Here is a 16116-nt window from a genome sequence, read left to right as displayed (position 1 = left end):
TTTGTGGTATACCCAAAGTAAGTCTATCTTTCAGTAAATTAATTTTAGGTTCAATTTAATATTGGAACCTTCTGTTAGTGTAACAGAGTAGGGTAAAAAACTGAATTTTTAATATATATATAAAACAGGTGTATACACATGTTTGTGTATACACATGTTCCTGTATATATCTGTGTTAGCACTTTATGGTAATTACTTGTATAATTGGTCTATTTGAGAATGAAATTTTTTTTGTGTGTGTATTAATACAAACTAATTCAAATTTAATTTCTTAAATTTGTTTAATGAACTTTGGAAGTGTACTGCATTTTGTAGCTAGGAAGAACTTCTTTAAAATTGTGATTGTAAAACCTCTCAATTTGATATTAATCTTGTTAAAACAAAATATAATATCTTTTATAGGTGAAGGCATCATTTTATTACAGCCTGGAAAACATGAATTTCCATTTCGCTTTCAACTTCCATCTGAGTAAGTGAAACTGTATAATTTTGTGATTATCTTTCCCTGTAATATGTCTGTCCCAGTGTCTGAGTACCAGGTATGTGCCAACTCACGTGTACCTGTTTATGCTGAATGGCCCTAACCAGGCTTACCCTGCCTCCTCGGTTTTTCCCCTACAACCTAAAACATTTAAAGTGTGCTTTACTTGTTTTTGTTTAACTGAAAAATAAACTTGTAAATTAATATCTTTGGTTCATTTCAGACCTTTGGTCTCCTCATTTACTGGCAAATATGGAAGTATCCAGTATTGTGTGAGGGCAGTTCTGGAGCGGCCCAAGGTCCCTGACCAGAGTGTGAAGCGGGAGCTGCAGGTTGTAAGTCACATTGATGTCAACACACCAGCATTATTAGTAAGTTCTTTTCCTCTTCCTCCTCTCTTCCTCCTTTCTTCCCCGCCTCCTTCCTTTCAATAGTGTTATCTCTGTTTAGCCAGTTCAGTGGTAGTCTGTCCTGTCACTTTCTGATGGCTTAGAAAATACACTTTTATAACCCATAGGCATTCACTACAAATATATGATTCTAGGTTGGGCAAATTACAAATTGTGTGTGTTAATACTATTGATTATGTCTCTGCTGTTCAGGGCTTCTTTTGCCAAAAAGTTACACAGGCTTGAAATGCATTAATAAGGCTTAATAACAATAATGCACACACAGAGAGTGGTTACTTTTACCAGAGCGGCCACATTCACAGGACTGTGGTATTCTAAACTCTTCAATAATAGCAGGTTGAGGAACAGTAATTATGGAAGAGTATTAATCATGCTCAGCCTGTTATTGAAGCTCAGGCCATTATGCTATGTATCCTTCCATTTTGCATGTCATTTTCTAACATTAAGTAAGTGCATGCAGCTGCTGCTGAGATCCTTTCACTTATCATTTCCTTATGACAGATTTGGCCACATTAAAGCATTGAACTTCTAATAATCACCAGAAATACTGTAGACTGATAAGAAAGATCAGGCTATAAGTAACAACAGAATAGGCAAGATGGGAGCTAATGAGCTAGATTCTTTTATCTAAACCCATATTATCAAAATAATATAAAATTATACCTTGTACTTTCATGATAGCTACTAGGACCCTAATGGTTCTTCATTTAAATATGAATGAATGATTTTTTACTTCATAGAAAAATACGGAGATAATTTAAACTTTCCATTATGATACTGGTGTGACAAAGATGTATTTTTAGTGTTGGAGGTTTCTTCTTCCAGCCAATGTTTTTAAAAACAAGGAAAAAGCCAGCAGTTAAAAGTTGTTTAACTCCTATTTTCACATGAAAAAGAAATAGAATTTACTTTAATGTTCACCTTGGGATTGTGAAAAGATAACAGATAGACTGTGGTTGTGTGGTCTCTTGTGGCCAAAATCATAAAATAGCCAGCACCCAGCTGCCCTGGTTTATAGCTATAGTTAAGACTGTAATAGCTGCTCAAAACTAATTTTGAAAATTGGTGATGCTAAGTGTCTTATATTTGTAAAACCTACTTAGAACTTAAAAATTTCTAAATTCTTTATGACCATTGTGGTAGTTTATTTAAAGGAATTTTATTTTTGCCAAAAACAAACACTATGCATTTTTTATTCTTTCAATAAGAAAAAAAAAAAAAAGTATTGCAGGTAACTTTGGGTTTTATGGGAAGCTTTTGGTGTGTGTAATTGGTAAACTACACATTTTAAATCTTGGATCATTTCTCTTGATACTGTGGAGTAGAATACCACAGTGAAGTGGTGTATTTTATAACCTTTTTAGATCTGTTAACACTGTGGGCATCATTGCACTATAACACAAAATCCCCAAAACCATTCCAAATTAAAGACTTTGTGTGTGATAATATGTTTTAAAGTAAAGGGGGAAAGATGTTTATTTATTGCACTTATTAAATGCCAAAATTAATACAACATTCTTATTATTGATTTTAATATCATTTCTCCTTTTACTTGATCTATACATAAAATCTTAAGAAATAATTCTGTCATGTTTATAGGTTCTAGGGAAGCTTTTAATTGCTTTTTTAAGGATTGGCATATCATTTCCTAGAAATACAGTGACTTTAGGGTAAAATATGATGGTGACATGCTAATTTAAATCTGAAAATTCTCCTTGGTTTTCCTAAAAAGGAAATAAGTTTTAACATTCTGTGTTTCAGTACATGGCTTATCTAATATGTCACATGCTGAGAAAGACTGATTTGTGTTTTGGTGGGTAATTTCTTTACAACTATTCTGTGAAGACAGACATAATTTTGAATTCTATGAGTTCTTTAGAGTCATTTAATTAAGGTCATTTTTTCATTTGAAATTTTCAAGACCCCTGTATTGAAAACTCAAGAGAAAATGGTTGGCTGTTGGTTTTTTACTTCTGGTCCAGTCTCGCTCAGTGCCAAAATTGAAAGAAAGGGATACTGTAATGGTAAGTAAAATGTTTGCAAGTCTAAATGAAAGATTCATTCTTTTTATTAGCTTACTTTAAGTGATTTTAAATAGTCTGTTTTGTAATATATAAAGCAAATAGTATTGGAACATGACAATAAAATCTTACTTTTAATATACATGGTGTACATAAAGGTCATGTGCAATTTGCTATGTTAAACTATTTTAAATTGGACGTGAACTTTATGCCCACCCTGTATTTAGACATTTTTAAATGGATGATCAGATTCCAATAAAACCCTTGCTATTTCTGACTTAAATCCTATTACTTTAGTAACAAAGATAAAACTAGAGGAGTAGGAAAATGCCAGCATCTTATTTTAATGTTGCAAAAGAATATCCAAGTTGTGTTGCTCAGAAGAGAACTGTTGTATTAAGAAATGCTGTTACACATTCTGATTCTATGCTGAATTAAGATATACAAATATATGGGGCTAGAACGTAGAACATTAACAAACTTAATAGCCAAATTGATATTAGACCTACCATTTACAAAGGGCTGAATTCTAGCAGGGGATTTGGGTGCTGCTGCAGGGTTCTGGCTGATCGGAGAAGAATGCAGTGTGGAATGGCATCCTGTGGATGCACATAATACGAAACCTCCCTGATCTAGCCCTTGAGTTAGTTGTGTCCTAACACAATTTTTTTAAAGAAAAGGCTTTGTCTCCTATTGAGCGCATTTTAATTTGTCCGGCACTAACGAGTTTGTTAGTGATGCTTTATACTTAAAATAGTGCTGAATCATTTATTTTTGGATCTTAATGTATAAATAACTGATTATTTACATATCTTTAGAATTGATAATGTAATTCTATATTAGAAAATGTAATAATTAAATGTGATAATTGCAAAATAACACCTACCACAACCTGCTGTGAATTTTCCTTTCTCTGACTTAGATTTACAATATGTTTTCTGTCAGAGCTTCTCAATTTGTTGAACTATTGTTGGAACCTGTTAGCTTTAATTGGTGATGGCTATATTTAAAATTATAATGAAAATATATAATTATATTTTCAGAAAGTGAGGACTTTTTGAAAAGTCCCTGAATCCTCCCTGTTTTTGTTTTCATTTTAGGAGAAGCTATTCCAATCTATGCAGAAATAGAGAATTGTTCCTCTCGTCTGATTGTTCCCAAAGCTGCTATTTTCCAAACCCAGACGTATTTGGCTAGTGGAAAAACAAAGACCGTCCGTCACATGGTTGCCAATGTGCGAGGAAATCACATTGCTTCTGGGAGCACCGAAACATGGAATGGGAAAACTCTCAAAATTCCCCCTGTTACTCCCTCCATCCTAGATTGCTGCATTATCAGAGTGGACTATTCCTTAGCTGTAAGCAGAGCTCTCTCTAAGTTAAAATGTAGGATGGAGCAGTAACTGGTGTGTTACTGCACATATATGCAGTTACCTGGGAAATAGTCCTTCGCATCAACTAGTTGTAGAATATGTGAAGATTGACCTTTGTTTTTAATAAAAAACTATCCCCCCAAGGGATTTAATAAGATAACATCGAAGAACTGAAGTGCATTAAGGGGTACTTGTTGTATTGAAGACATATACTTAATTTTCTACAATAATTGCATAAGCTGCTGACTTACAATGAAGTGTGTGTGAAGCACATTAAGGCCACAGTTCCCTGTTGTAGAGCGGGTCACCGTGTGCTGTGCAGTCTTCATTGTGTTCGGTCAGGACAGTTTAGAATTGTAATGAGATATAGTAGCAGGTAACAAAAGCATTTCCTTCTATCAAAAAGGAATTAATCATGCTATCTAATATGAGGTTTAATTTCTGTTTATGCCTTTCTCCCTTATTTTGTATACTAGGTATACATTCACATTCCTGGTGCTAAAAAATTGATGATCGAACTGCCGTTAGTGATCGGTACAATTCCATATAACGGTTTTGGCAGCAGAAACTCCAGTGTTGCCAGCCAGTTCAGTATGGATATGAGCTGGCTGACACTTACCTTGCCAGAACAGCCTGAAGGTAAACTATTTTGAAGTTTTTTTCATAATGAAGTTTTACATGGAAAGTATCTAAGAATAGGGACATAAAAGATATGAAGTGCTCAATGTTAACTACCTACAGCTGTTTTTATTCTTCTTATTACAAAAACGTCGTACAATATTATTCTTAAACTGGGCGCCATAGCTCAGTGGTTACTGTGCCAGCCCCATACAATAGGGGCAGCGGATTCGAACCTTGCCTGGGCCTGACTAACTTAAAAAAAAAAAAAAGAGAGACATTATTCTTAGACGGGACCTTGAAAGTTTTAACTTATCCAGGACAAAAAGCTGCTGATGGCAGATTCAGGAATAAAACATACATCTCCTGATTCCAGTTCATAATAATAAGACAATGAAAAGTAGTCAAATCTGTGACATATTAATATATTTTCTATAGAGTCATTTTAATGATGTTTACCTTAATTATAAAACAAACATCTCGGAAAAATAGAATGTGATCAATACCAGTAGTCATTAAATAAAAACAAAATCTATTAAATGTTTTGTTGTAATGGGGACAAAAACGCTGATTATAGGAAGAAATGCCATATTTTTTATCTTCAAATTTAGCTAAATTTCTTATTTTTGTATGACTTCAGAAGAGATTAATTTTTGCACGGATTTCTTAACTCCAACTTCATTTCTGTTTCAGCACCACCAAATTATGCAGATGTGGTAACAGAGGAAGAGTTCTCTCGACATATTCCTCCCTATCCTCAGCCCCCTCACTGTGAGGAAGAGACATGCTGTCCCATGTTTGCCTGCATACAGGAGTTCCGGTTCCAGCCTCCACCTCTGTATTCAGAGGTAAACAAAGTACAAGAAACTAGACTCCTGTCACTCTGCTTACAAATAACCATTTATCGTCTGTTCATTAAGGTGTCTGTTGTTAACTCATAATTTATAAGGAAAACATAAATTTGTTTTTTCGGTGGTGACAGATTATGACTGACCCATTTACCACATTGTCCAGTATTTTCCCTGTGATCTATGGCATCATGTACACAGCATCATGGATTTTATTTTAAGATGTTTGATATGGTCATGGAATGTGGAGAGATTAAATGGCCTATTGGGACTTATTAATAATGTGCTCTGGGCACCTTGGCTTATAACTGTCGTATAATTGGATACTAGGATTGTCTTAGTGAATATTACAATAGCAATCTTGATCTGCTCTTTTCTGCAGGTTGATCCACATCCTAGTGATATAGAAGAGACCCAGCCTGTTTCCTTCATTCTCTGATCATACTTCAGAAATCACTGTGTTCATCATCAAATCAGAATGTTAGTTTTCTTCTGCCTTTTTGGGAAAGAGGGAGGGAAGATTCACTTAACAACATGAATGAACATCAAGACTGAAGGCAACAGAAATTAAAGCATACAAGAACTTTCTAGTGGGCCAACAGGATCTTTGTGCAAGTTCATGTGATGGTTGTATATCCCTTTTAAAAAATGGGATGCAGATGTAAAAAGTCACAGAATGTAACGGAAGTCCTGATGGTGATAGAGTAAGTGAAAGGGGGCCTGTGCTGACCTGAGAGAAGGGAAACACGGGAGCTACCCAGTGTTTTGAAGGATCCTAAACTTAAGGCAGTGTGGACTCAGTGGGAGCAGACTTGGTTTTGGAGAGTGTAGCAGCAAAGAGGTATACGTGAGTAGGAAAGTGGCCTCCTCTGAACACAAAGGAAGACCCGCAGGTTTCAGGGTCTTCATGATTTCTTCCTGTATTACCATATTCAGACCAGAAGCTCTGAAAGTATCTTTTCTTGAAATCATGGTCATATAAGATCCTAATGAAGTCATATGGTTTTCACTCTTTTAATGGTAGGTTAAAATTTAGTTTATAAATTGGCTATACAGTATTATGAAACTAGGAAATGACTTCTTGAAAAACTTGTCATTTCAAAGGGGAAAGATGAATTTTAGTATGAAAACACATTTTACTGAAGGCTGTACCTTTTACCCCTAATAAGTACTTTAACGGATATATGTTTTACTTTTCTCATGTCTTACTTACCTCAGAGCACATTAGAGAAAGAAGGGGTTGGTAAAAATGTTGCATCTTCATGATGCCTTTATAACTACACAGTCCCCCCAAAAAAGCCTTTCTTAAATCTACCTCTAGTCAGGTTATCAGACATGTTTTTAATACCCTAGGTCAGATTAGTCTTTGGAGTTTCTGCTATGTACAGTAGCAGTCTAATCTCTCCTGTCACTAAATCTGAATCTCAGCCAAGGGAAATACCCAGAAGGTTGGCACTAAGTGGAAGAAAATTCATGTATAACAAGGGAATTTGAAAATACATGCAAAATCAAAAGAGGGTAGGAGCGATGCCATTTTTAAAAAAAACAGAAATTTGATTCCTGTCAAGAGACTTAAGTCACTGATGGCATTCATTATATTCTACATTATTGTTCCAGTGCTCCAGTAATTCTGTTTAAACTGTGACTTTTTTATTGTTTTGGTGCAATATTTTATTACATTTAAGCTCAGGATATTCAGACCAACAGAATTGTGTTGCTGCTAAAAATCTGAGCAGTGTTTTTATTGTCCCGGTCACCCCTCATATTCATGGTCTCATTTTCACCTCCTTCTCCTTCCACCTGTTGGTTTGTGAGCTGAGAACATTACTGGACACTAAGCAGAAGGGAGCCAGGGAATCCCATGATTTAGGTTTTAGACCAGCCAAGTACTTAGGTTTTCTCCATATTCTAAGGGTTTGATCTAGAAACCCTGGTGCTTCCCTTACAGAATACTATGCTTCATTAAACAGAATGATTACTTTATCTTTGAATCAGTCAGTATTTTCAATTAGAAAAGTTCTTCTAAGGTTCAATTTTGTATTTAAAAATGAGTTGGTAATTTGGTCAGGGATTTTTCTACCAGCGTTAGGTAAATGTGTGCTTTCCGCCCTTCTGGACGTGCCGCTGTCCTCGGGAATCGTGGAAGCATCCTGTATGCTCTTCTGTCATTGTGAGCTACTGTTTAAATCACAGGGCAGAGCTGTTAGCTAAATTGTCACAAAACTTTATTTCTCGGTTTTGTTTTTAGTGTTTTATTTTGGTTTGTTTTTAGTGTGTCTTTAAATAGGTATGTGTAGTTAAATGCTGTTTCAACAGTTTTATTTCTATGTTAGAAAGGATTGTCTTCAACCATTTGTTGACTTTTAAGTTGTAGTTTACAAGACTTGTCAAGACATTGTTCCTCTCCATGATACCAAAACAAAGTGAAAGATGCAAACTCAAGCTGTATGGATGGCAGAAAAGTATAATTATTTGACTTCATTAGAAAAGCAATTACTTAATGGAATTTTTCACTAGGATTGGTTTATCAACTCTATTAGAGAAATCATGAAGTGCCCCTGGGAAATTGAAGCAGAGCTAACTTTCTAGTAGTTATGAGAGTAGCTAAAAGGTGTGATTTGCCTTACTGAATTGATATTGGTATGTCTGACCTTAAGCAGTAGATTGAAACTGCATACTTTTTTATAATCAAGATAGTGTTTAATGAGTGTAGAAAATTCTACATTGGAAAAGAGAATACCTGGGAATGAAGATAAAAATTTAGCTGCTGTTACTTGCTTGTTTAGCCCCTCTTGCTCTTATTTAGTTTGCAGAAATAAAACTGTGGCCTTAGAATTTCCTTTTTGATGCAGAAATTTTAAAACTGAAAATGTGAGTTTTTTTGGCACACAAAATCATTCCATGAGCAAAACTTTACTTTTTGTGTTTTTGTTTTGCACAATAAGAAACTGAATAGCCAGGGGGTTATGTTTTGGGTAAGTTGACTACGAAAGCTTTTTTTATTTTTATTATTAAAAATGTAACCATTTAACCCACAGGGGGGAAAAAAAAACAAAGATTGTATTTTGTACTCTTGTTTGAACCCCATGGGTTCCTTTTTTTAATAAAATGATTACACTAACGCTGAGTTGCTAGTTTTGTTTTTTGTCTTTGAAAGACTATATAATTTAATTATTATAGATTTGAGAAATCAACCCAGAAACAAAATGTCACTGCTGAAATCTTTTTGTTTATGTATGCTGTCACAAGCAAGCTTGGCCCTCGGGGGTGCTGAGCTTGTTTTCATCGAGGACTGTTTCCCAAGGTAATCAGTTTTTAGCATTGATGAAGAAAAGCAGATGAGATGAATAAGGGAAACTACAGCTATGATAGTTAAGAGAGCATATTATCATTTATTCCCAAATGGTAATGGTCTCTCTCTAAATGACGCCTCCTGACTTGGATTGTCCGCTTTGCCAGAACCTCCCCAGCACTGATTGGCAGGTCTAGTGGGCAGGCAAGGGGCCCATCCTGGCAAATACTGACCTAAGTAAACGTCCCCTTTCTATGTAAGTACTCAAGTGAATACAAGGAAGATGCGCTAGTAACTGAACTCAAGGAGAGTACTCTGACCCTCCCTCCTGGAAAATTAAAACCTCAACTTAGTAAGAATTAATCCAATTGGTTGAATCTGCAGTTGTTTTTAGTACGTGAGATGGTGTAATAACAAGGTTGTTTCTGCATCCACGTTGGTAATTAACCTAAATTGAAGCATTTTTCTGATGCAGTAAATACTGAGGCAAATTCCTAAGATCGCCATTAAAGTTCTGTAATATAAGTTGGGAAGTGGTGGATTATAAAACGTAGAACTATGCAGGACGCTACAAAGAAACTAGGACAAAGTCCTTAAGTTACAAATGAGGATAGCAAAACCCAGAGAAGTGTAACCTGAGAGCTTGGCCTGCATTCTCTGCGAAGTCCTGCTTGCCCTGAAACATCCTGACTCTACAATTTTATTAATAACAGAAATGATGAAAACAGTCATTGCTTCAAATTACACTGCTTAAGAGTTGCAGACCTGGATACTAAGCATATGCTAAGTCAAGAGTCCTCAGTGTTTGTCTAAAAGCCCAGCCTTCTGAATGGGCACCGGTCTTTGACTAAATTGCTTCCTAAGTATAGTTAATAACTGGAATTATTCAATAGAGATTTATGTTTTTTACCTTCATATTTTGAAATAATCACAGACTCAGAAGTTGCAATAATAGTACACTCTGTGTACACTCCCCATCACCCTGTCTCCCCCAGTGACAATTGCACTGTATTAGCAAAACCAGGGCTCCGACAACATAGTTAACTGGAGTGCAGACCCTACTTGGATTTCACCAGTTTTTGTATGTTCTCATTTTTTAAAATGTTTTTGCACTTAGTTTTATCTCATGGAGTTTTATATATTGCAAGATACAGAGCTGCCCCATCACCCCACAGAAGCCCCTTTGGCTGCCTCTTTGCAGTCATGTACCCTCCATCCTTCTTTCCTGTGCTCACTCCACACCCTGCATGTCTTTTCCATTGCTATAATTTTGTCATGGAGTCATACTCGTATTTATATTTAGAGATTGGCTTTTTTTCAGTCAGCATAACACCCCTACGAGCCTTGTGGGCATCACTAGTTTGTTCCTTTGTATAATTCAATTGAGGTGTTTTAAAAGAAACAATTGACTGCTACTTAAAATGTCATTTTATACTTTGCAAAGAAAATGTCTAATAGGCACATGAGACTTGTAAATATTTTGGTTTCAAGTTTGAGAAAACTCAATGTGGAAAGTACGTAAGTGCAAATTTACAAAAACTTTAAGGAGCTCGTTTTCAGCTTGTCTTAGTACTTGAAATATTTTACCTTTAGATAGCAGACAGGATACTGCATTACAAATGAGTATGGTACCCCTGCGATGAAATTCTAGAACAGGGGAAAACTGTATTCAGTTATTTATCATATCAGCTTCTGAATATGATAAATTTTAACAAATTATGCAGGAAGAAGACATTTGCCTTGTGTGTTGGTGTATTAAATTTTGTGGATTTTTCTGCTTTATTTCCTGTCTCTTCATTAATTCCCTACATTTACAGTTCCACTTCTTAATATCTGATGAGATGGAGAGCCCACTCAGAAGCCAAGAAAAGTTTTTTAACTACAAAATATGTGTTTGTTTTTAATGACATCGTATTCAAGTTTTCTAGACAGGAGAGCTCAGATTTTCTAGAAGCCATTATGTGCTAATATAAGGAAATTTTCTCAAAAACTAGACACGAATCTGTGCGTGATGAGAGAAAGAGGCAGTAGAAATACACAGTGATAAACGTGGAGGGTAAGTGGAAAGCTTTGACCAGTGCTGTTTCCAGAATGTCACTATAACTGAGCTCACCACAAACTGTTTCTTCAGTGAAACTGTTTCTTCAGTGAAACTATTTCTGTGTTCACTCAGGGAGATTTCTTCCCTGCCAAGCTTTCCAGGAACCAAGATGTCTTGCATGGGCAGGAAGAGACATGCTTTAGACAGCATCTCCCAGGGGGAACAGTAAGATATGGGTGCCTCACTTATACTTGAAAATGGTGTCCACACACACACAGATACACCTGCATGCAGACGCACATGTGTGCATACAGACACTGTTATCTCTTATTCTTTCCTCTCCACCCTTTACCTCCAGACCTGGGTCTCTAAGGAGAATGTCAGCACTGTTACAAAAGGAAAAAACAGACAACAGGTTCTTACTTCCACAGGAAGTTGCTGGAAGAGAAGGCCTTTTCTGCCAGCTTCTTACCAGTCTGCTCCCAGAGAGTATAGTAGAAAGGAGTGAGGGAAATGTTATTAAATGAGTAAGCTGAAGACAGTTGGTGGTAGAAATTTTTCTTCTATTCCTTAAATAAAAAGGCTACTGGAATAATAGTATAATAAAAGGCCTGGTAGAATAGTCATTTCTTCCCACTGTCCCAGTCCCATGGATCTTTATTTAATGACTAAAGGACATAAGATATTACAGACCAAAATAATAATGGTTATACATATTATTTTTAATTTTTTTTTTTTACACAGACTCTCTGTCTCCCTGGGTCAAGTGCCATGGCATCATCATAGCTTCACAGCAACCTCAATCTATTGGGCTTGAGCAATCCTCTTGCCTCAGCCTCCCAAGTAGCTGGGCCTATAGGTATGCAGCACTACACTCAGCCAGTTTTTCGATTTTTGGTAGAGATGGGGTCTTATTCTTGCTCAGGCTGGTCTCCAACTCCTGAGCTTGACCTCAAACTCCACCCAACATGGCCTCCCAAAGTGCTCAGATTATAGGCCTGAGCCACTGCACCTGGCCCTATAATGGTTATATTAATAACAACTCACTCTCCTAAAGTATTAACTATGTTCTTTATATATATGAACTCACTTTCACATAACATGAAGGTTTCCATGTTTTTTTTTTAATTTTGTCTTTTAGTTTTAGATGCTGGAATCCATCTAATTGTCCACATGATAAGTGTTCTATACATGATAGCTTAGTTGTACTAGCTATCACTGCAAGTATGTGGACTTGCCTAAACTGGTTTGTTGAATTTATTCAGTAAAGTTTAAAGGTTTATGGACCACAGTTAATTAGCTCATTTCAAAACACAGCACACACAAATAAACACGCGTGCACACAAGGCATGTACCCACACGCACACAAATACGCGTGTTTTGTGTCTTGGCTGGAAACTTTACCCCATGGGCAAGATAGCTCATCAAAATTTGCATTGTCAGTACACCCAGGAGTTAAAAGAGGGCATATCATCCACATCAATTCATCGCACTACTAAAAGAACACCTCAAAGTATAAGCCCTCCTTTTAGTAGCTGGTATGTTAGTGGGCGGGAACCAGAAGGGATGCAGAGGCGTTCAACAAAATTCTGTATTTCATACACATTCTAAATCACTGCGATACAGGAAGCCAGAGCAAAACCCTGACACTGAGCCAGGAAAATTCAGGGCACAACTCAGATGGGTGTAAGAACCTACGGTGCATTTTACAATTGTACATGTCAAATCTACTAAGTGTAGAGTATAAATGCCTAAACACAATAATTAAGAAAATACAGTGAAGGCTATGTTAACCAGTTTGATGAAAGTATTTCACACTGTATATAAAACCAGCACATTGTACCCCATAAATGCATTAATGTACACAGCCATGATTCAATTAAAAAAAAAATGAATGTGAGAACCTCTAAGAAACTGAGCTGAGGATTCACTGTTTGAAAGCTTTGCTACAGATCCATTCTAATACTCCCAGCAGAGCCAGGGTTATAGGAAAACAGCTTAGCACACTAAACACTTTTATTTTTCTTCTCCTGCCTAAATTAAAGCAAGTTTAAGAAGCGTGTGAATGTGTACACATGGAAGTAGCAGCCAAAACCTACTTTTACCTTATCTGTCACAACAAAAAGCCTTAGTCATGATGTCAAAAGATAACCTATCTCAAACAGGCACGCTGCAAACACCAACAGCTATTCCTCCAAGATCACATCTGATAAATGCAGTCTTATTAAAAAAACTAATCTCATTGTATTTGAAACCTTTTTAAAACAACCAGTTCCAGAATTGTGCTGTCAAGGATAAAACAAAAGTTCTGCTCGTGGTGGTGCTTGTGTGCTTGTTAGGTGCGGACCGGGTACCTCTTTTGTAATGCAGCAGCTGAGAAGACTCGGATGCTCCCGTGGCTGAGGAAAAGCCTAAGGAAGGAGTCAAGACTGAGAACCAACGATCACATCAAATTAAGGGTGATGGGACAGGATGGTTCTGCGGTGCGATTTAAGAAGAGGCCTACACCACTTAGTCCTAACAGAAGCGTATTGTAAATGACAGGGTTTGTCAGTGAGGCAGATCAGAATCTGATTTGATTGATGGGCAGCCAATCAATGAAACAGACATGCCTGCACAGTTGGAAATGGAGGATGAAGATACAATTGACGTGTTCCAACAGCAGACAGGAGGTGTCTACTAAAGAGGGAACCTGCTACCTTACTCCAGAACGCTGTTCTTATAGAGCAGGTTTACATTCTCAGTTAGAAAACTACACTTTGGTTCCACCACATCCTGACTACCACGGTACAGTTCTCTCTGTTCTTCCATTTCCCCTTCCCTATTCCTTTATTGGACATAAAGTAACTGATGTATGTGCCCAAGCATATTGCATTTTTTTTTTTTTTTTACAGTTTTTGACCAGGGCCAGGTTTGAATCACCACCTCTGGTATATGGGGCCAGCACCCTACTCCTTTGAGCCACAGGCGCACCCAGCATATTACATTTTTTTAACTAAATGGCCAACAATATGTTTTGATTGGCATCAGGTGGAAATGGATTGGGGGAAAATATTGGTTCCTTGAAAATATCCCCTTTCTCCATTAGTGGCAAGTTCATCCGCTCTTATCTTTATATTTCACTAAGTTATTTCACTCTCACTGTTTTAACAAAACAACAACATGAAAAACCTTGCATACTTTGTTAAATTGGAGAATTTTAATGTTTTCATTTATCATTGTAAAATCAAGGACAATTTTATAACTTTTTTGTTAGTAGTTGTTACATGTGGGCAATCTGTCTTTAAGTAGGGATAAATTACTCCAAAAAAAATAATGAATCCCAGATAGTTTTCCCTTCAAGTCAAGCATCTTGTTGTTTAAATAAACTACTGGTTTACAAAAAAAAAAAAGAAAACAAAACAAAAATAATTCCCTCTGCCAATGGGAAGATGTTTTAAACAGTATCAACATCAAACAGGGGGTTTCTAATGATGTTCTTGCTGCTGCACGTAACATGGAAGTCTCCCCAGGGGAGGACTGAGTGGTGTGAGCCAGGCACCCTACTTGCTAACCTTTCTCCAGGCTCGGCTGGCCAGAGCTAGCAGATCTTTGAACTTCGGCCTCAGCCTGACTGGTTCCAAGACAAACAGTATCTCCACAGGCTCCAAGGCAGCTGCTAAGTGAGAGATGGTCATGCCTTACTGCTCCAAGTCTAGTCTGCACCTGTCAGCCATTGCCTGTCCTTGGCTGTGTGACCCACATGTAGGACTGGGCCTATACTAAGAGAAAACCCATCTCAGACAGCAGTGTAAGTGGCTTTTAAACTAATGCTGAGACCCAAAGCCTCAAATCCAGCACCAAGGACATGAGGGAAAGGAGGGCCCAAGAAATTCTCTAAATCAAGGAATAAATCAGACCTGTGCTGCCATCAGCAAAAATGAGAGCTCCGTGCATCCCTGGTCAAGTGCACTAAGAGAAAATAGTCTTTTCTCATATGGAGGTGAGTAGGGGGGGCGGCAGTGGGTGCTCACTGTATGGTTTAGGGTTTTATTTAAATTTTTTTCTTTGAGCCTACTTTTGTGAAGGAAATTTATACCTTAAAATCTAAGCAATCTCAAAGCCGGAGCCTGTCTTCTCCCCCAGCCTGCCCAATGGGTCCCTGCCCTTCCCCAAGAGGACCATCTTGTCCTGTCTTACACAGGACTTTCCCAGCCTTAGCTGGGTTCTACATCTCTAGATGCCCCCTCTCTCAGGCAAATGGCCACAGTTGGTCACCTTCCCCTCCCCCCACCTTAAAGGGTAACCTTGGTCCCCAAACTCAGACACTGGTTGTCCTCCAGAGTCCTCATACCCTGCCTCTGAGCTTCTAGCACCAAATTCCTCCTGCTCTTATCCCATGGCTCACGTGTGGAATATTTCCCAGAAACAGACAAGGACCTGTGGCTGAGGCCAGAATCCTCAGGCCCCTTTGTCCATGGGCATTTACACTGTGACCCCACAGAAGTCAGCCATACGGTTGGTCCGGTTTCCTCCTCCCCCTGCCCCATGGGCCTCTCCTTTCCCATTCTACCCAGGCAGCCTAGCCTCCCTTGGGCTCGGCCAAGGGGTCCTCCAGGGATGAAGGTCAAGGTCACACTTGCACTCTATCTCTCCCCAGGATCTGAGCTCTGTGAACGGACATACATGGTCAGAGCCCACAGATGTCCTTTCTCAGGCTGACTTCTGGTTTTGCTGTCTTTCTCTCTCTGGCCTACAAAAAAATGAGGAACCGACAGCTTCTTCTCTCTCTCTCTCTGGCCTACAAAGAAACAAGAACCTGATTTTGCAAGAGTTACTAGTTCTCTTTTTTCTTGTTGAGGTTCTTTCAACAAGGCCTGGGTCCAGTAAGGGCTTGGCACTTCTCACTGTATAATCACCGTCCTCAGCAATGCCCAGGGTCGTGTGGTCTGCTCACACATACAAGTAATAACTGAAAAGTTTGGCAACATAAATATGCTTGACGGGACGTCCAGAGTTCTTCTCTTGAAATGGTGGTCCTCAGAGCCTATGGT

The 16116-nt window shown here is 37.8% G+C and overlaps 1 protein-coding gene and 1 pseudogene across 1 annotated transcript in view; both read left to right on the top strand.

Annotated features, from left to right (window-relative positions):
* Positions 1–7649, top strand: part of ARRDC4 (arrestin domain containing 4) — a 13054-nt gene extending 5405 nt beyond the window's left edge. The window contains exons 2-8 of the mRNA XM_003788644.2: positions 403–469; positions 705–852; positions 2813–2915; positions 4013–4269; positions 4761–4923; positions 5596–5750; positions 6133–7649. Of these exons, the coding sequence (XP_003788692.1) occupies positions 403–469; positions 705–852; positions 2813–2915; positions 4013–4269; positions 4761–4923; positions 5596–5750; positions 6133–6189 (950 nt within the window). The 3' untranslated portion in view covers positions 6190–7649. The remainder of the gene's footprint in view (positions 1–402; positions 470–704; positions 853–2812; positions 2916–4012; positions 4270–4760; positions 4924–5595; positions 5751–6132) is intronic.
* A 2855-nt stretch (positions 7650–10504) lies between these two features.
* LOC100954694 lies at positions 10505–13766 on the top strand (annotated as a pseudogene).
* The last annotated feature ends 2350 nt before the right edge of the window (positions 13767–16116 follow it).

The sequence above is a fragment of the Otolemur garnettii genome, unplaced genomic scaffold, assembly GCF_000181295.1.
Source record: "Otolemur garnettii isolate 467f Iridium unplaced genomic scaffold, OtoGar3 scaffold00029, whole genome shotgun sequence".
Taxonomy (NCBI): Eukaryota; Metazoa; Chordata; class Mammalia; order Primates; family Galagidae; genus Otolemur; species Otolemur garnettii.
The sequence above is the reverse complement of the archived record's forward strand: the minus strand, read 5'-3'. Positions and strand labels throughout refer to the sequence as shown.